General features: G+C 55.1%; 2 protein-coding genes across 2 annotated transcripts; one reads left to right on the top strand and one right to left on the bottom strand.

Moving 5' to 3' along the window:
* The first annotated feature begins 684 nt into the window (after positions 1 to 684).
* On the top strand, positions 685 to 6,049 carry LOC34623498 (phenylalanine--tRNA ligase beta subunit). The gene is made up of 13 exons (XM_026337518.1): positions 685 to 742; positions 974 to 1,079; positions 1,570 to 1,699; positions 1,882 to 1,997; positions 2,211 to 2,385; positions 2,819 to 2,965; positions 3,271 to 3,413; positions 3,574 to 3,740; positions 3,894 to 4,150; positions 4,685 to 4,786; positions 4,996 to 5,158; positions 5,534 to 5,692; positions 5,979 to 6,049. Exons 1-13 carry the CDS (start codon positions 685 to 687, stop codon positions 6,047 to 6,049), a joined length of 1,794 nt encoding a protein of 597 aa, XP_026193303.1.
* Positions 6,050 to 7,274: 1,225 nt separating this feature from the next.
* On the bottom strand, positions 7,275 to 19,619 carry LOC34623499. The gene is made up of 12 exons (XM_026337517.1): positions 19,570 to 19,619; positions 18,600 to 19,145; positions 18,218 to 18,452; positions 17,939 to 18,097; positions 16,782 to 17,585; positions 16,312 to 16,624; positions 15,960 to 16,036; positions 15,751 to 15,804; positions 14,090 to 14,129; positions 8,958 to 9,101; positions 7,977 to 8,656; positions 7,275 to 7,748 (listed from the first exon to the last, which is right to left on the bottom strand). Exons 1-12 carry the CDS (start codon positions 19,617 to 19,619, stop codon positions 7,275 to 7,277), a joined length of 3,576 nt encoding a protein of 1,191 aa, XP_026193302.1.
* Positions 19,620 to 19,678: the final 59 nt, after the last annotated feature.

Genomic DNA, 19,678 nt, shown 5'->3' with positions numbered 1-19,678 from the left:
GGGGGGCCCAAAGGCGGCTCGAGAGCTGCAGGGGCCCCCGTAGGAGAGGGGCCCCTCGAAGGGGCCTCCTATCTCGGCGCTTGGTTGGTTGGAAGACTGTTCAGTGACACGGAGCGATGCTCCTTGTCTTTTTTGCTTATACAAGTACTGGCAATGTCGCAAAAAAATACAGCGAAAGGCAGCGATTTCGTGCGGGCCAGGCCACCAGTTGGCCCCACAGGGAGCGCCGAGGAGCACTGCAGACGGAGATAGCGCTGTCGCAACTGCAATTGAAGGGGAAGTCCCTCCTCTTATAGATGGATAATGGCTAGAAGGCATAAAACTGCACAGCGTCAAGTTCAGGTGCTGACCCCTTCGCACGTCTGGGGCTCGCGCGGTTGCTGCGGCTGGCACATAGTGCATGCGCTCCGTTGTCTTTGCTTGATTGCCAAGAGCTCCCTGGAATTGAAGGTGTCCGTTTTCTGGGTTTCAGAGGTATTTTCGCCTTTTTCTGTGGACGCCTGCGCCCAAGCCAACCGCATAGGGCCTAGAACTTGCGCACCCCCCTCGCCGTGGCCTCGATTTGCGTGCCTAGAGCCTCATCATTGTGTGTCTGGCATCTGTGTTTGTGGTCGCATTGCGTCGGCCAGTCTTTTGCTGTTTGCGTCTTGACGAGTTCCGCGGTGTTCTCCTATCTCCGCTGGGATGCCGACGGTTCCCATTGTCGCTGAAGAGCTCTACGAGCGCCTCAGCAGGATTTACAGTGAGCCGGGAGTTGATTTTGTCCTGCGAAATGCCGACGGTGCCGCCGCTGTAATTCGCAGCTGCTGCAACTTCTTGTGCTGCAGGGGTTTCTTCGCGCCCTCTAAGGAAGAGGGGGGCCACGGGGACGTTAGGCAATGCGACGAGGGGGAAGGTTGCGGGGGAGGGGTCGATGGAGGTTCCCTGTAGCGAGGAGGGGCGTCAAAAGCGCTTTCTCGGCTTTGCGGTGCAGCTGAAGATGAGCTGGACGCTCTGTGCTTCTCCTTCGGCGTCGAGCTAGACGAGGTCACCGAGCAGGACGGCCAAAAGGTGCTGAAGATCGACGTTCCAGCAAACCGGTAAGAAGTGCTTAAGGCCCTATGGGCAAAGACCTCTCCTACAGAGGCACACTGCAGTAGGCAACCTCTGCAGCGTCTCCCTCTCGCATGCATGTGGCATGCGACCAAGTTTCATCCGTCCTGGCGTACAGGCCTTTCCAGAAGGGCCCTTTAGGAGGGAGGCTCCCTAGTCGTTGAGGAGACCCTATCGCCGCAGCTCTCTGGCCGCATAGTAGCTGCACTTACTCCTCATTATTTCGCTGCACAAGAGGGGCCTTGTGCCACCCGCTTTCAGGGCTGCTCTGCGTTACACACGAGCGCTTTTTGTGCCTCTCGCTTTCTAGCCCCCTCTTTCGTGCAGTCACTCGGACCTTCGCTCCCGTTCGGGCTCTCCTTGCTTCTCGCCAGCTGCCTGCCTCGTGCCTCGACCTTTTAGCCACTACGTGTGCTGCGCCGTCTCGCCGAATCGTGTGCTTCTGTCCCGTCGTTTGTGCCTGCCACATTGCTGCAGCTATGACTTGCTGTGCGTTGAGGGCCTCGGGAGGGCCCTGAAGGTTTTCCTTTCGCAATCCCCTCTCGAGGTTACCCCCCAACTCCGCCACTCGGGAGTGCCTCGGATATCAATGCGCGTCAAGGCATCAGTGAGTGGGGTTGCTGCGAAGTCGCTGCCTCCGGTGCACAGGGGTGACGCCTCACAAACAGCATGTGGCGCTAAAAGAGCCCTAGCGTGCGCATTTCTACAGGGGTTTTCTGCTGCTTCCAAGTAGCTCAAGAGCGTTACAGCGGGTTCTTCCTCCCCCACCATGGTGTGCCATTTCCTCAGGCTCAGGGGCCTCGGCCCTTCATCGCCTGCGCAGTGCTACGGGGCGTCAGACTAAACCAGCGGCGTCTGCAGTCGTGCATTGAGCTGCAAGATAAGCTCCACCACACGCTGTGCAGGTATGGCTTGAGGCCATTGAAATCTCAAAGCGGAAGCCTCAGGGCTGCGCCTTACGGCTCTGGGGTCTACAGTTTGACGGTTTGCTGTGTAGCGCGTAGTGTGGGGTTTATACGAGGAATACAAGAGTCTAGGCTATGACGCACAGACGGAGACAGCCTCCCTTTAAGGCCCCCATAATTTACGGCTTTGGAATTGGAGTCTATTATGTTCAGGCGTCGAGCGTTGGCATCGATCGGGACATACGACTTGTCCATGCTGGAGCCTCCCTTCACCTATGAGGCGCTGCCTCCCCAGGAAGTCTGCTTCCAGCCGCTAGGCTGTGGAGCGCTTCCCCCAATGACAGGCCCGGAAATCCTTGCCCATTTCAGCAACCACACTCAACTCAAGGTAGCCTTGCAGTCCCTGGCCCTGGCTTCTCTCTCGCGTGCATTTTTCATTTGCCTAAGGCGTCGCTCAAGGAAGAGCTGATTCTCTTTTTGTGCACATATGGCGAATATGAAGCTACTTTGCATAAATAATCGTTGCCCCATGCTTGGTAGTATACAGGCTTGTGGCTACATCTATTGGTCTATTCTCGCCATGTCTGGCAAATCTCAGCGACTACTTCCACATCGGCTTGCATTTCCTTCTTGTCTGCTTCCCTCCTTATCCGCGCGGAGCTTTTCCTCCTCTTTCTATCGCAGTACACTCTCCGCGCTCGCCACTGTTTCCCCTCGCTCTTTGCCGCGGGCTATGCCTCATCTGTGTCGTACGATGCCTGGTTGTATGCACCGTGTAGTATGCCCATCCATTCCGTGATTGCGTTTCTTCGCCTTGATAGCAATACCTGCACATGCTGGAGGGACAGCCGCGACTGTACCTACTAAGGGATGCAAAGGGCAATGTGCTCTCGATGCCTCCTTTGATCAACTCCGATTTTTGCCGCCTCACGGAGGCCTCCAGAGACATCTTCATAGATTGCACCTCGGTACGTTAACCGTGGATGCATAAGAGCAGAGTACCTAGGGCTGCAGGCTGGGGGTGGGAAAGGGGAGCGAGCCGGCGGGAGGAACACGGAGACAAGGGCAGCTGAGTTTAATCGCACTTGCAGCCCCCTGCAACTGAGTTGCAGAGGGTGTGGCAGCCGGCAGGTCAAGTGCAAGAGGGATGCGCAAGTAGGGTTTGCAGGTTTGCAGGCATCCAATATCACGGATGCAGCAGCATAAGCAGCACCGCAAGCAGTCCTGTTGCTGCTGGCTCTCCGGCGGGCACCCGTGTTTGTTCTTTTTGCAGGTGGATGCGAGGAAGGGCGAGATGGCTCTAGTAACCGTCGCTGCAATGCTCGCAGAATATTGCGAAGAGCCGTTTGCCATTGAACCCGTTAGGGTCATCTACGAGGAGGAGGGTAGAGAAACCATTACGCCGTCTATAGAATCGTACGTTTCGAAGCTAGATAGGCGGCTTTTTACACACGAGAGAGACTTTTGGGAATGCCCCACTGAGGGGTCTTGGAATCTTGCGAATCTCGCAGACAAACCAGTGTGTAGATTTCAAACGTAAATACTATGGCATGCGAGTTGTGGCTGCGTTCCTAAGGCGCAAGGTCTCTGTCGATATGGCTACAGTGCGACAAATTTGCGGCCTGAAGGACCTGCCGGCTGCAGAGGCTGCGCAGAAGCTGTGCCGCTTGATGCTTCCCGCCAAGCCTGATCCTAGCGATCCGCAAAACAGCATCCTCGTTTCAGTGCCGCCCACGCGAATGGGTGAGGCCTGAGATTAGGCTATAAGCGCCGTACCTATTTTGGTGGGGGTTCAGCAGAGGAATCGCGGTCTTGCTGGATTGAGGCATACCTTCGTCTCCTTTTTTTCTTCCATCTAGGGTGTCTAGGTTGTGCCTCGTGATATGCTGCATTCAGATGTGATGCATCCGTGCGACATTGCCGAGGACGTGGCCATAGGGATCGGCTTTGACCGTCTCCCGGTGACGCCTGCACCCAAATTGCCTGCGAATCGTCGCTCTTTGCTGACGCAAAGTCTCCGCACGCTGTTGACGTCTTTAGGATTCACGGAGTGCCTCACCTTTGCACTCTGCAGTGCAGAAGATAACGCACAGGCCATCAGGAAGCCTTTGCACCCCCACTTCGAGCCAACCACGAACTACGACCCGCTGGAGGTCAGTTGATTTTGCGCCGCTGTACCTACAACAGAATTGACAGTGGCAGGCATACACACTTGCCAGAGCCTTTGGCAGTACCAATCACTACAAGACGTACAGAACAAGGCGGTTGAGTATTCGGCCTCGAGCATGAAGGTTTGGGGTCTAGCCGCTGGCGTGTGATGCAGCACCAATGGTTGGGGATGCCTGTGCTCCTATCGAACGCCAAGACTCGTGAGCTGACAGAGACCCGTACTCAGCTGATATCTGGTCTGCTCAAGTCTCTCGCCAACAATGTCGGACGTCGAGAGATGCCCATTCGGCTTTTTGAGGTCAGCGCTCACGCGAGGTTTCTTTGCCTAGTTACTAGCCTCCTGACAGTCTTGTAGTCGTCTGGCTGTCAAGTCGTTTGGCCTCGTGGCCGCAGCTCTTTAACTGAGTGGACCATCTTGACTGCCACTGGACAGTCATAACACATGTACAGTTGTAAAGTAGCTAGCTCTCTAAGGTAGAGGTAACTGGGGAAAATTCTGACTATGGGCTCTGTTTCAGGTCGGAGACGTCGTGATTAGGGATGACAGGACAGAGACAGGGAGTCGTAATCTTCTTTACTGCTGTGCTGCTTTCGCTGATGAGCATGGCAGTGGTCTTGAGGTGAGATCATGCAAAAATAAAGAACTCAAACCATGAACCCCTGGTGGCAAGCGCCCTTTCTAAAGCCTTGCTGCCGCTATGCATGCCATTTCGCTGCTGACGCAGCTGCTGCGCTGGTGGTGCATGCTTACATCGGGGCCAGGACTACTGAGCCTTCTAGCTTCGCGGAGGTTCGGATGCTGACGGTTCGGTGTGAGTGTCGCGTTTAGGAGGTGCACGGCTTGGTAGACGCCGCCCTTGAGGCGCTGGGTTTAATTGGGGACTATGAAGTTGCTGAGAGAAAGAATGCAGTGGCAGCAGGACGCGAGGAGCAGAGGGACGCCCTGAAGAACTCGGAGAAAATGAGAATATTTTCCCTCAGGACTACCAACCGTGAGGCTTTGTCGAACACCGCGTGATCGAGCGCTACGTGAGGACAGCGACCGAGGCACCTATACAGGCTGAGTGCACGAGACTGAGGCAGCAGAGCGGTAGCATGAAAAATATATCAGAATGCCTCCTTAGCGTATCAGAATCGGGACAGGCACGGTTAGCGAGGCGAGCAAAGGGAACGCAACAAGGAAAGATGGTCCTTTTATTGCTTTACTGCTCTGTGTGAAAGCTCTGACCATTTATCTCTTTCAATCGGAAAGAGTTTCGCCTGAGCACCTGTCCATTCGTTTTCTCTCTCTTTCTCTCCCTTGATTTCTCTGACTCGTTCTTCTGCCAGCGTAACATCGTTGCTAGGTGTTTGTGCGGCTGCCACAGTCCCGACGTTTTTGCCAGGACGCCAAGTGGAAATCTCCGTATGCCGCCTTCCTGGCATGCCAACTAACGAGGAGGGCAAGGAAACAGCGCGTTTGACCCTTGGGCACATGGGGACACTCCATGTGGACTGCCTGCGCAACTTCGGGTTGGCTGTTCCGGGTGAGTGTATATGCAGTGATGCCTTGCCTTTGCTCATGGGCTACAGGTGAACGGATTAGTGCAGGTTCTGTTCATTTGGTGCTGGCACTTCTTCGTTGCTTCGCGAATCACAGAAAGGCATGCAATAAGGCCGCAGATATTAGAAAGCTTTGTCTAAGATGACTTAAGGAGTTGGGTTTTTGGAAGGTAGGACTTTGGTTCACGAGACACTTTAGAGCGCCCATCACCTCGGTGCTGCGTGGCTAGGTCCCTCTGTAAATGTGAGTAAATATTTCTTGTGTTGCAGTGTCTACGGTTGAGTTCACGCTCGAGCCTTTTTTGGAATGGCTGCCGGAAACAGAGCTGATATTTGCCTAAGCCTTAGGGCGGCTATCCACTGCGGAATCTTGAGAAAACTTTGGCCTCCACGAGGAGGCATCGTAAGACAAGCTCCTTTGACCAAAGAATGCTAGGCATAGCCTGCAGTTTGTTTTCCATTCATACCTAAGGGGTCCAGAAATTCCGTGCATGCTTGGCTAGTCAGGGTCAGAGAAGATGGGCTTAGGAATAAGCCTGCTGAGCGAGCTTCACCCAGCCGAAAGCGCACGCGAGTGGTCAACAACCAGTTTTGCTGGATAGGCAGCCATGCAGAGAGCTTTGGAACTTCTAGTCTACTGACGGACAGCTGCCAGTGCAGCACTGCAGTGTGAGACGACGACACAGGGAGGTAGCTGCAGCTTTAGCGGTGTACTGCCCAGGCCAGAGTACTGACTCTTCTGGACTTCCTGAGAGGCCTTCAGGAAGCACCAGCGGCCTAGAAGGGCTGAAGAAGTTGACGTGAAAGAATCACACGCAAGGTAATCAAGAGGGCCAAGTTGGCGTCCCTTGAGTTGTTGGCATTGGGGGTCACTAGCGAGCCCTACCGTTGGCTGCTAGGTTTTCCCTTTGAACATCTACTTCGCATGACTCCTCATCAGGAAACAATATGATTGGCAATTCGCTTTTGCAAAACGATACCGTAGCCGCACAGAACTGCCAAAAGAGCTGGAGTGCAGTAGCAGAGGCTTAGGGTAAGTCCAGACCGTCTCACGACGAGGCAACACTTCTTTCCAGCTACACATGCATTCAAACTAATTAGCCAACGCAGCATGCGTGGTGGCCCCCCGTCTGTTCAGCCTATGTGTAGTAGCAATCCACACAAACTCTGCCAACAAACAAACTTCCTGCCCCCCGTAGGAACTCTGCGTGCTTTTGCGGCTCTTGCTCCCTCAGTGTGTAGCCTTGCTCTCGCGTTGCGCGCCTGATAGCTGTACTCCCGTCAAAGCCACTGCGTGATGGGCTATAAGCCGCGTGTCCATGAACCCCCAATCTCCAGTTCACCTAGAAGATAGCCCTTATCGTGTGAAAGCTCAAAGCACACATACACTTCTCACGGAAAGAAGCCGAATGTTTCTGGTCCATGCTGATCGAAAATATCTGCTGGCAGCCTCAAATGGACGCGGGATTCAAACAGAATCCCTCTGTTTCCTATGGGTGCTCCTCGTCGTTGAGCTAATATCGGAGCAAGAGCGGCTACCACGCAGGGGTTTGCCTTGCGCTGCGCTTACGCCTGGGGGTTCCTGAACCTCTCGCCAGCATACGTGCAGCGCCCCTGGAGCTGCTCCTCAATGCGCATCAGCTGGTTGTACTTACACAGCCTCTCGGAGCGGCAAGGAGCGCCGGTTTTGATTTGACCAGTGCGAAGGCCCACAACTAAGTCTGCAATGAACGAATCCTCAGTCTCGCCAGAGCGGTGCGACACCATGACGCCCCATCCGTTCTTCTGCGAGAGCTTGCAGGCTTCAATGGCCTCAGAGATGGAGCCGATTTGGTTAACCTTCAGCAGCAGAGCGTTGCACGCCTTCTGCTCCAAGGCTTTCGCGATGCGCGTGGGATTCGTCACCAGAAGATCATCTCCCACGATCTGCACCTGCGAACCGATCTCGGAGGTCAGGGCACCATAGGAAGTGAAATCATCTTGATCAAACGGATCCTCAATAGAGACAATGGGGTACTCCTTCGACCAGTCCTTGTACACCTGAGCGCGATCGATCAAGCGAACCATTCAAGACACACAAACACATGTCTGTGCTTACACTGCCGGCACGACCGCTTCAAACGCAACATCCCCCTTCTCGCCACAGGGCTCCCGCATCGTGTGTGCGTGTACATAAAGGCGAGCTCACACAAAGTGGAGCCGCGACACCTTCCCACCAGCGAGAAAACCCTCTCTCTCTACGCGCGCCTCGTCGGCAGGAGAGCTTACGTCTTTGAGCTGCTGGCCTGTCTTCACCATGGACTTGTCGTTGTTAGGGGTCTTGAAATCCAGATCGTAAGTCTTATCCGACCCATTGTGAAACTCGGAAGCTGCGATGTCTGTCATAATCTTGACCTTGCCTGTGTGCCCCGCTGCCTGGATCGCTTCGACCAGCAAGTCCATCGCCTCCTTGGGATTCGTGATGTTGGGAGCAAAGCCGCCTTCATCCCCTACGTTCGTGGCGTCAAGACCGTACTTGGCCTTCACGCACTTTGCCAGAGCCTGATACACCTCCGCCCCCATGCGGATAGCCTCCTTGATGGAAGTGGCACCCGTCGGAGCAATCATGAACTCCTGCATGGCGAGCTTGTTGCCGGCGTGTTTGCCGCCATTGATGACGTTGAAGCAAGGCACTGGCATAATAAAAGCGTCCTCGGGGTTTCCGCTCAGTTGGGCAATGTATTTGTACAGCGGGATACCCTTGGCTGCAGCTCCCGCACGGCAAAGCGCCATGGAGACCGCCAGGATCGCGTTTGCCCCCAACTTGCACTTACACCAACCCCACTCATTCTTCGTTCCGTCCAACTCCTCCACCATCAGCTTGTCGAGCTCGGCTTGCTTCGTGCAGTCCTTTCCCACAAGGGCAGGGCCAAGTACCGTGTTGACATTCTCCACAGCCTTGAGGACGCCTGCAGCGAATGAACACGCGACGCACACCCGCAGACTGGCCACTGCCACGCCGACAGCGAAGAGAAACACACCCAGTCACCCGATAACCCCAGGCCCCTCTGTATGCCCAAGCGAGCGAGCAAGAGAAGCTAGGAATAGCGAGCAAGGTGTGTTGTTCCGCGTGCAGCCACAAAATGCTGTACCCAACCACCAGGCACAAGGGCGCGGGAGAATCAGAGACCGTGTCCAGCTGCGCTGCCGCATTTTAAAAGACACGAGGACAAACAAGAGGTGAAAAAAGCTCCTCCAATTAGTGCCTACCCTTTCCGTTATAGCGAGAGTTGTCGCCGTCACGGAGCTCAAGGGCCTCATAAATGCCAGTGGAGGCGCCGGAGGGGACAGCTGCCCTGAAGCAGCCCTGCTCTGTCTTCAAATCCACTTCGACGGTAGGGTTGCCCCTCGAGTCTAGACGCAGCACGCAATGCACACATGAGCAGATGAAAGAATGCGGGGCAGAAGAAGCACGGAGTCGCCTACCGGAGGAATCGAGGAAAATCAGGAAGCACAAAGACTAGCGAACACAAGAAAAACACCGGCAATAGAGCACGCAGAAAACTGATCCATCGGACTAGACGACGCGCATAACCAGTGCAAATCCATTAGTCCAAAGAAAGGGAAAAGACGAGGTTGGAAGGCCAGGCAAGACGCTACTGATAACGCTTTAAACGCCGATGCGCAAATACCACCCTGATGGTGTGTGCTACGGCTGCTAAAGCGTGTAGATCCTCCAACAGACCATAAGGGGTTTAAAAGCAGAAGTATACAAGGGGAAGAGTCACGGAGTCATGATGCACTGTTTCAGCTACAGGAGCAGCTCGAAGTTCCTAAAAGCCACGTGAATGCTTTTCCAACCGATGCACCCCGCACCGAACGGAACCGCAGGCATCAAGAAGAAATGGAGGAAATGAAGGTAAAGACGGTGCACGGAATATGCAGGCATTTGTAAAGCCCGATCTTCAGGAGACTGGGGGTGCAAGTGGTGTGCGTCCGAGGAATTGTGTTCTAGTGACTCACCAAGGATCTCACGAGCCTTAACCTCAACGATTGCCACCATTTTCAATTGCAACAGAGTGCGCGAGACAAAAAGTACGATATTAGAGCTGGCAAATACAGAAGGTAGAGTTCTGTGTAAACTCACAGTGACAGTTGCAGACACCCCACTCACCCATCCCCAGCGGCATGCACATAGTGCCTGAGGGCGCGAACTGCTGCCGCTGTTGCTGCTGCTATTCGGAGCTTCATAGATCCTTTGAAACATATTACACTAATTCAACGCCCCTGCACACACTCCTAGGAATCTTTACTAGACCCACAGCTCTAAAATCTACACAGAAAGCGGTGGCCTACGCACCTAGGGTGCTCCAGGAGAGTGTTTCGCCGACACCCCAAGCACTCACCGATAGGTTCGCACGCAGCGTCCCCTACCTCTGTTCGCCGTTATTTTGCAGAGTTTTCTAGTGCGAATGGCTATTCTCAGCCAGCTTAAAGACACTATCGCCGTGCTCGTTGCTAATAGATAGAAAGCATGAGAAAGCTCAAGCCAAGCTGGACGTTAATCTGTCCGTAAACCGCGCAGTGATAGGGTGCGACTCAGCAAACCTCGACAGCTAGTCGAGAAATTCCCACATACTTGTGTATTTAGTACAGTAGCAAAGACGGCCAGGCTATTTCTTTAGGGTAGCGTCATTGTATCAACGAAATCCCTCTAGGCTCACACAACTGCCCACCTGGTGTGCTTGCAGCTAATCTAACCGGCTAGGAAGGCTTTACGTAGAGGAAGAGCCGCGATTCAGGGCGTTCTGCTGCTGTAAGTGAATTTAAAAAGCATTCTTGTGCGGTTTGACACCATTTTTGCCAGTCCTGTACTTTTTCTGCTGCAGAGGAGTAGCTCTGCACTTAGAGATGATGTGCTTTTTGAACTGCGCTCCAAGTTGTTGAGTTTGACCTCATGAAAACAGCCAGAATCGTCGGAGGATGCAGCCACTTGCACCGATGCCGTGTCTTCTTCCTTCATTCTGGCATCCCCACCAAAGTAAGCGCAAGCAAACCTGGTTGTATATCCTGATGAGTCTCAGGGCCTTCTTGTGGAGACAATATGAGCAACACTCGGCTTGCAAGACTTCCGTCTTCCTTCGGTCTACAAATCATGGATTGACTGCATAACCTCGCTGTTACTCGTGTCGAAACGACGTGTGCGGCTATTCACCTCCGGTTTCGATGGGGACACACTGGTGCATACCCATAAAATTTAGGATTTTAGAGAGTGTAAGTGTATCTCTCCGAATGAGCTTACTCTATCCTCTGCATGCTGTAACTTCACAGGGTTCTGGCAAGCAGGGAAGGGGCAGCTACAGTGAAAATTGCTGCACCCTTTGAGCACTTCGGATATTCTCACCCGCTTGCAGATGGCAACTACCGCACACGCAGACAGAATCAACTCTTACAGTATTGACGTAAAACTACTCGGCAGCATTCAGCGCATTTGAACTATAGCGTGCAGAGTTGCACTTGGTCGTAGTGTACTATTCTCAATGTTGTATGCATGAGAAAGTAAACGAAAAGACTATGATGGCTTGGTACCTCATACATATCTTATTTCCTCAAGAGTAGACTTCGCTAAATACGGTAGAAGCAACGTTTTGGCCTGTGCGATAGTTAATGCAGACACCTAGGTGCTCGAAAGTGCTGACCGGGGTACAGCAACGAGCACCCTTGCTCCCTATCTCCTTTCTTGTTGGAAACTTGAGGGGTGAGGGCATTACGAGGAAAAACTCTTTTAAGGGAAAACTCTACTCTAATTAAAATAACATATAGACGCTGCCAAACCCAATTGTCAATTCTTTTCTGTCTCAAGTAGATATAAACAGAATAATGCGAGGATCAGCCTGAAGGTGTCTCCTAATGGACAGCTTACAGGGGTGGTACACGCTGGCTGTCAAACCCTATGCTGAAGTCTTTACTAGTGTCTAGTTGAGTAAAGCTAGTTTGGTAGAAGGCGCCTTAATATGGCGAGGCCCACTACACAATAGGAGAGAATGATGGGTGCCCAAACAAGCCTCTCTGAGATGTGCCGGTAAAGCATGCGACCGCGTATAAACTTTTCATTCTTTCCTGCACGGAAAAAGAGCTTCAGACACACTTTCGGCTTCTAACGGGGAAGTGTAGGGGACGACACAGCTCTTTCAAAAGTAAAAACATGAAACTATGGCGAATGCCTGTTACTGTGGCTCCCTGTATGAACAAACAGCGGTGAAGGAATCAGGGAAAGCCTCATTTCAGTTACATCGCAGCTACGGGGGAAAAACATACGCCCCACCACCAGATGCTCCCTCATTTGGAAGGAGGCAGGTAAAAAAAGCTGCCGGAAGTAGAGTCCGCTCTCTGCCTAATTCTAACAGGATGCAGGAGCGCCTTTCGTCTTTTAGAGGCCACGCCCTTCAAGTCTTATGTATGCCCTTATATGGTGTATCGCCTTCCCTAGGACTCTGCGTTATTTCCTCTAACTAGTGCATTGAGTCGCCTACCAACAAGGAATGTACTAGGACCTTGCTTGCTACAGGCAGACGCCCACAGGGGTTTTCTCCAAATATGGCCGGTCCATGACTCTAGACACTCACACATTGCTATACCTAAGCTATGCGGCTCAATCAGATACACAGGGTCAGGTTATAACACATGATGGAAGCCGATGCGAGCTCGACATGGCGAATCACCCACTAGGCATTCAGGCACAGCGAGTATTGCAGCTAGCCGATGCTAAAGCGACACAAAACAATGGACACTTTCTTGTTCGGACTACAACAGATGGAAAGACTCACGTCGAAGTTACGACTAGAACGAAATTGATCACACCTGCTTCCTCATGTAGGTAGCTCTACCTGACAGATTTGGACAGGCAGATCTTGTAAAGTCTCAAAAATAGGGATTTGCGCTCTCTTTATGTCGCTGCCTGATGGTCACCGAATTTCGGATGGCGAGATAGAGGGGACTTTTAAGCGTAGTCGTTCTGTATGTCATTTCTCGTCTGCTTGCGACTTCACTAAGAAGCGTGGAACTCCCGCTTCTCTTTTAGAAGGCTGATCTTCATCTGTTTGTAGTGAGCATGTGCTAGAATCACCAAAGCACCAGTGTTATTTTTGCGAGACGTAAGACAAAATGAACCGGAGTGCACCCAAGGATTCTACACGTTAGATGGCACCTCCAACTGCCGCCCGTTAGGAAGACACTTCGCTGTCTTCTTGCTTCCGACTTTAAGAAGCAGGTGAGAAAAAGAAAGACTCCGGTGAGTGCCCCTGTTTCAAGAAAAAGGTACTGTAGAGGATTCCGTAACACCGTGCGTAATAGCAAATGCAGCGGGAGGTCCACCCGCGGCCAGCCCGGTCATGTACAGCTTCCAACAATGGAATAGCATGGCCGATGCCCGCACTCACAGAAATATGCCTTACCAAATGCTGCTCTTCTTGGTGGAGATATCAGGTATCAGAGCATTCGCCATATTCAGCTTGGGGTTCTGTGCGTCGCTCACTGCTGCATCCGCGCTATCCAGAACGTCAAGGGGGCTTCCAGAGAGGCGCCCTTGGCTACTCAGGCTGGGAGGTCTGTACCCAGAGGACATGGGGGGAGCGGCAGGCCTCAAACGGAAGTCGGCGGAAAGAAAGTCTCCCCAGGTTACTCCACCTGCAACAATAGAGCACCAAACACAAAACGCCATCTTTTTCCAACAGAACCCCCTCGACAGCGCCGACAAGAGAAACAGCGGCAACGGCGCGTTACTCGTAGAAGTACTGCCAAGCTGCTCGCTACACTTCGAGCTGGCCTATCGACAGGTTCAAGGCTTGCCCTCAGCTTTGCAACTCAGAGTACAGGTCAGGTTCTGGAGCCTGGTGTCTTACCTCTGTGCAGCGATCCATCTGGAGACTCGAGCGTTGCCCCCAGAAGGGCCATGCCGCCCACCTGCCAAAGTGCCAGTTTGCTGGGGGGCCCCCTGGGCCTCCCTCTGGCGCCTGCGCCCCCCTCTGAGACTTCCGCCAAGCGAATAGAGGAGCCTGCCTGCCGTACCCACTTGGCAGGAACGCATCTAATGGCACCGGGGGGGGGAGCTTCGTTTCCTCGCGTGGCGACTATCCCCAAAGCGACAAACAGAGGGGACGGGGGCACAGGGGCCCACAGGGTGAGGGGGGCCCCCCCGCCCGGCGTCCCAGCGGGGCCTCCAGGCAGAGGGGGGCCCTCGGTGGGATTTAGCAGCAGCATTGCTTGGGAGATACTCTCGCGCCATAAAACCTTGTACTTGACCGGCACAGGAAAGAGGCAGCTAAGCGCCCTTGTGAGTTCCACGCTCTCTGACATCGAGGAGGCCCCCGAGTCTGTGGCTTCGAGCACGAGGGGCCCCGCACCTGCTGCTGCAGCTCCTGCAGGTGCTGAGAGTGCCTGTTGCTGTTGCGCCTTGGTGATGTCCGTCCCCGAACAAATGAAGTATCCCAGGGGAACGCGCTCCCTGTTGCGGCGCATCAGTCCCCTGTGCTTCGCCTCCATCTGCTTTGGACCCCATATAGAAAACAGTGCACTCCCGCTGCTGCTGCTGCTCCGTGTGTCGGTGCAAGGCAGCCTGCCAGTCCAGATTCGTTCGAATGCCGCGTGCGGTTGCAATCGAAATTTGAGACGGGAAACCAAGTCGCCTGGAAGGGCCTCCTTGAGCCCCCACTGTTGTAGCAGCGACTGCTGACTTGCTTCCGCCGCAGAGGCATCCCCCGAGAGAGCAGCAGCTGCTGCATCCGTGGTCGTCGTCGCAGTGCCGCTCTCGAAAGACTGCCTGTGCTGGGAATGAGGCCCTATGCCTCCAGCTGTGGCTCCCGCAGTCTCAGTCCCGTTGAAAGCCCCTAACCCTGCAGCAATTCCCGCTGCTGCTGCATCGGCAGTTCGTGCAGCAGGCCCAGCAGAGACCTCTCCTCCGATCTGTCCAACCGTAAGGAGGAAGTCGTTGAGGCTGATGAAGCCATCGCCATCCAAGTCGAACCTTCTGCAAATGTCTCTTTGGTGCTGCTGCTGCAGCTGAAGCCCCAACCACTTGATTCCCGCGACCAGCTGAGCCTCTGTCAACTGGCCCCTGTTCAAAACATCAAACAGACGGAACGCTTCCGCCGGAAGCAGCCGCTTCCTCCGCAGCCTCTCCCTCAGTCGAGACACGAAGGCTCTGTGCTGCAGGAGCTGGGCGCCTCCATCGGCAGCAGAAAACAGACGCGCAACAGGCAGCTGCTCCCACGCGGCATTTTGCTGCCGCCTCCTGCAGCGGCGAATCGAGAAGAAGAACTCTTGCCTGTCTCTACAGGGCGTCTGCGACAGGACGCCTTGCAAGAGCAGCAGGTGAGACTCAGAATACAGGAGGCAGCTATTCAGGAAGCGAAGGCACGCATGCGCCGTCTGCTGCTGCACACCTACGGCCGTAGCAACCCGTTCCTCGTCCTTCCTAAAGAAAGGAGACCCGTCCACCATGGCGAAACTGGCAGACACATTGTGTAGAGACACTGCAACGCGGTGTCCAGGCACCAGGGACTGCTGCTGCCGCCTCTGCTGAGCATGCAAAGCCGCCCTCACCGCCTCGCCTTCCGCGAGCGTCAAGACCACGAAGAAACGGCCTTCCTGCTCCGCGCAGAAAGGCGCACTCCCTAAGGCGGCAGACAGCTCTGCGAGAGTGAAGTGCAGCTCCTCCTCCCGCTGCATGCGTGGCTGCTGCCGCGATGAGACTGTACGGGGGGCAGCTGGCTCTTGTGCTGAGGACGGGAACGAGAAGGAGGCGCTCAACAGGCTGTGCGGCTGCATGGGTTCCATGTTGTGCCGCTGTTGTGAGTTCGAAGAAGCCGAAGTTTCAAAGAGGCCAAGAAGATCGCTCTGCTTCTTCGACAGCTGCGTTCGGGAGTCACCAGATGAGCAGATGCTGAACATGTCCCTATCGCTTGCCCTTATTTTGTCTCCCTCCGTGGCCGCATGCCCGAAGAAGTCTGCAAGAGGATCAGCGCTTTCGGTATGCATTTCCTGCTGAATGGCAGGTGGAGAAGGCGGCTGCCATAGATTCTGCAGCACTGAGAGCGGCTGCTCTTGCTGGTGCAACTGCTGCTGCGCTGCAGCAACAACGGGAAGGGTTGCGCATGCAGCAGAGGGCTGTGGCAGTCCTGGGCTGTCGCTGTAGAGGCGGGTGGCTGCTGTTGTTGCGGTCGTTTCCGAGGCGCTGCTAGGGAGGCCCATAGTGGAGGCGCGCTGCTGCAGCACCACTGCCTTAAGGTACTGGCAGAGAGCGTCACACCCCTTGGCAGAAGCAGCAGGCAGCAGCAAAGCAGCAAGGAAGTCTGGAAAGTCTCTTTCCGCCAGCGTCTTTGTCTCCTCTCCCGCAAAGCAGTGGAAAGCCTGCTGCAGCAGTCGCTGCTGCGTCCCGCTCAGCCTTCCCCTCTGCTCCTTGAGGCCTTTTTGAAGATCCCCCCCCCCCCTTCGGCAATTTTGCCCCAGTCGGGCAGCCACTGCATCACAAGGATGACGTTTTTTATTCGACGGGGAGCAGAAGACAGACTCCATTCGCCCCTATAATAGTTGCTGCTGAAAAAGAGATACGGAGGAAAGGGCAGACCCGTTGCCGCAGCCGACACGGCGGTTCCAGTGACTGCAGCCGCAGCAGCGGCTGCTGCTGTTGCTGCTGCTGTTGCAGCGCCCGTCCCTTTCTGCTGCTGCAAGCGGGCTAGCTTTTGCTGCAGCGCAGAGGCCACGGAGAAGCGGGAGGCAAGGTAAAACTCCTGCGTCTCCTCCTGAGGGGACAGAGACAAGGCAGCTAGCAGCCAAGGGCGAGCAGCCTCGTCAACCCGCGAGTAGTTGAGAGGGGCCGCTTCTTCTGTTTCTCTGGCGATCTCTTCTTGCTTCTCCTGTTCGATCTCCTGTTGCTGCTCCTGCAACGGCACCGGCAGTATCAGCGACACAAAAAGGCGTAGTGTGATGCCTAAGGCTTCCATTCCCCCCGTGACGCAGTGAATAGCAATGCAGCAGCAGCCAACGCCGTCCTGTGTCGGCTGATGCAGCAAAAGCGGCAGCGCTCATTTGTCTTACCTGCTCCTCTTCTTGTTGCTGCTGCTCTTCGCCCTCGATTTCTGCCTCGAGGCCTTCCATTCGCAAGGCATCGGATACTTCTGCGTCTCTCGCATCCCCCTTCAGAGCATGTCTCCTCGCAGCCGCCTCCTCCTCTTCTAGCTCCCGAACGAGCTTGTCGATCAGCGCCTTGCCTCTCGAAATCGAGAAGCTCCCCTGAGGAGAGGCCGAGGCAGCGGTTGCCTCGAGCAGCTCTGCATGCTGCTGCGCTAGCTGCTTGATCCTCAGGCTCAGGGGGAGGGAGAAGGGAACTGTTGGCGGAACAGAAAAGTCTACAGGCTCCAAGAAGACCCCAAGGGCGTTCTGCGTTTGAACCGACGCGGCATCAGTTCCCAAAGACGCATGCGTTTCCTTCAGCACCGCCAAGGCCGCCTTCCGCCATACGTTGCTAGCGCTCTGGAGGCACAGCAGACGATGCTGCATGCACTCCTGAGTCACCTGACGCGCTACCAGCCAGCCGCAGATTTCTCCCAACAACGAACAGCCCCGAGCCATCTGCATCTGCATCTGTCTCTGCTGCTGCTCTCCCCGCATGAGCGGCTGCTGCTGATGCAGCTCCGGAAAGAGAGCAGCCGAAGGCAGCACCGATCCTACAAGACGTGCGTGCCCCTCTATGAGGGCGGCAACGCCTGGGGGAATCAAATAATGCAGCGTCTGGCCCCTGCCAAGCCCCCGCATGCGGAAAGCTCCCTGCGCAACGTCTCTAAAGGTGCAGTCTTTCCCAAGAGTCAAGAAGGCCCTCCCATCGGCCGCCTGCCGAATATCCTGAACACAAGACGCGCGGAGAGGCAGGACGGCCAGCACGTGTAGCTAGCAGCAGCAGCAGCAGTGTCAGCAAGCACCTGAGGCGTCCTGAGCAGGGCATAAAGATCGCCGCTCGCTCGCCCCTCAGAGAGAAGCACGCAGCAGATATATTCCGCCATATATGCGGCAGGAGCAGCAGCCGCGGCACACACACACACAGATACACGCATGCAAGCGCGCAGTGGGCGGGCATGGCTGTACGGAGGCATACACACCCATCCATAAAGAGATTCACATACTGCAACGTCATGTGCAGGAAGAGGAAGCAGCTCCTCTCCAGACGCGAAGACTCATTAGAAGGCGCGTGTGTGTACCTGTCCGGTGGTGTGGACGTGATCGTAGAAGGAGAAGCGTCTTTCTGTGGCGATTCCGCACTGCGCAAGCTGCAGAACTTCCCACCCCTCCCTTATCAGCACCATTTGGCGATCTCGACTGTCGAGGAAGACGACGCCCTCCATGTGCGGCAAGCCGAGCTGCAGGAGAACCAAGGCCACGTGGTAATTGCTAATGCCGGATATAAGGGCGCCTGTGTCGATCAGCGCGTGGAAGGGAGGCTCTCTGGGCGCAGCTACGAGCTGCAGCAGCGAAGCCACACTCCACTCTGGTGGCAGCAGCTCCCAAGAGACGACGGACGGGGAGGAAAGGAGACGCAGAACCTTTCCATCTGTCCCTGCTTCGTAGCAGCACTTGCCCATCTCGCACGGCAGCAGCTCAGAAGGCGTCCCAGAGAAGCCTATGCGCACCGTGAAGAGACTGTCTCCCCCTATTTCTTGACCCGAGGCAGACAGCTGGAAGGGCGCGTGCTCCAGCACAGAAGGCATTACGCGTCTGAACAGGAAGGCGGCGATTGCGAGAGGCTCCTTCCCAATGAGGGTGTACAGACTCTCCAGGTGCTCGCGGTCGCTGAGACTCAGCATTTCCAGCGGATACATCTTGTCGAACGTCTCTCCCTCGGCAGCCTCCGCTTCTGAGAACTTCGCCTCCGCTGCTGCTGCTCCGGAGGGGAGGCCTGAGTCGCTCGTCTGCCGCGTCTCCGTCTTGCTGTCAGTGCCGCCTTCCCGAAGGCCAGGCAGCCCGCGGAACGGATCGTCTGCGTCCATGCGAAGCGGGTGCGAAGGCTGCTGCTGCGGCATTGCCTCCGCGGCGAGGCTCCTGAGATCGTGAATCCACTCTTCTGCGTGTCTCTTTCTCCTGTGAAGCCCCCTGACTCGCCCTCCTGCTGCCCATATCCAGTTCCCATACTCTTTCGCTGCAGGCCGTGTCGATACTGGACCGTAGCCTCCCTCCAGCCTCCCCAGCTGGTCAACGAGGAGCCTGTGAAAATCCTCATAACGCAGTCCTTGATACCGATACGCGAGAATGGAGAGACCAATCAGCATGTCAGGATGCGAGAACTCAGAGGCGGGAGAGGGGGCGTCCTTCCCTAAGAAGGGCACAGCGAGAAGCTGGCGGCTGCGAGGCAGCGGAACGGCCTGAAGAAGAAGACAGTCCTCGATCTCCTCGCTGGTGAGCAAGCCATAGCTGCGCAAGAATACACGAGGCACATGCACTTCCATGCAGCCTCTACTCAGCGGCTTTTTTTAAAGCCACTCGTGTGCCCTCACACCGTCTCGGTGAATCACGGCCTCTTCAAGTCCACCCGCAAACAGCGCGCAAGGAGACACCCCTACTGCGCGTGTCCAAGTAGAGAAATGACGGAGAGAGAGAGAGAGAGAGAGCGAGAGAGCGAGAGAGACAGAGAGAGAGTGAGAGAGAGAGAGAGAGAGAGAGCGAGAGAGAGAGAGAGAGAGAGAGAGACAGAGAGAGAGAGATAGAGAAGAACAGGAAAGCACACGCCTCCACCCCAGTCACAAGACGACATTGTAGTCCGTCATCTGCAGGAAACAAGAGACCCACATTAACTCACCGCGATCCTACCCACACTTCTCCATCTACCACTACTTACTGCCATTCTTCCTCATCTGCCTCCCTTCCACCCCTACTATCCACTGCCATGCCTTTTTTTTTTTTGTATTTCTTCCTTATTGTTCTTTGTTCTTTTTTGGTCTTTTCTT

Source organism: Cyclospora cayetanensis, unplaced genomic scaffold (genome assembly GCF_002999335.1).
Source record: "Cyclospora cayetanensis isolate NF1_C8 unplaced genomic scaffold, CcayRef3 CcayRef3_contig_189, whole genome shotgun sequence".
NCBI classification, from domain to species: domain Eukaryota; phylum Apicomplexa; class Conoidasida; order Eucoccidiorida; family Eimeriidae; genus Cyclospora; species Cyclospora cayetanensis.
The sequence above is the reverse complement of the archived record's forward strand: the minus strand, read 5'-3'. Positions and strand labels throughout refer to the sequence as shown.

What these genes read in the sequence shown, in the direction of transcription:
- LOC34623498 (XM_026337518.1), top strand. Translation starts at nt 685, where the DNA reads ATGCCGACGGTTCCCATTGTCGCTGAAGAGCTCTACGAGCGCCTCAGC. An exon ending in ATCGACGTTCCAGCAAACCG is followed by an intron (nt 1,080 to 1,569) that starts GTAAGAAGTGCT and finishes ACATTGCTGCAG; the next exon opens with CTATGACTTGCTGTGCGTTG. An exon ending in ATTACGCCGTCTATAGAATC is followed by an intron (nt 3,414 to 3,573) that starts GTACGTTTCGAA and finishes TGCGTTCCTAAG; the next exon opens with GCGCAAGGTCTCTGTCGATA.
- LOC34623499 (XM_026337517.1), bottom strand. Translation starts at nt 19,619, where the DNA reads ATGGCAGTGGATAGTAGGGGTGGAAGGGAGGCAGATGAGGAAGAATGG. An exon ending in TGCTGCCACCAGAGTGGAGT is followed by an intron (nt 18,098 to 18,217) that starts GTGGCTTCGCTG and finishes GTTCTCCTGCAG; the next exon opens with CTCGGCTTGCCGCACATGGA. An exon ending in TGCAGGAGCTGCAGCAGCAG is followed by an intron (nt 9,102 to 14,089) that starts GTGCGGGGCCCC and finishes TGCTGCGTCTAG; the next exon opens with ACTCGAGGGGCAACCCTACC.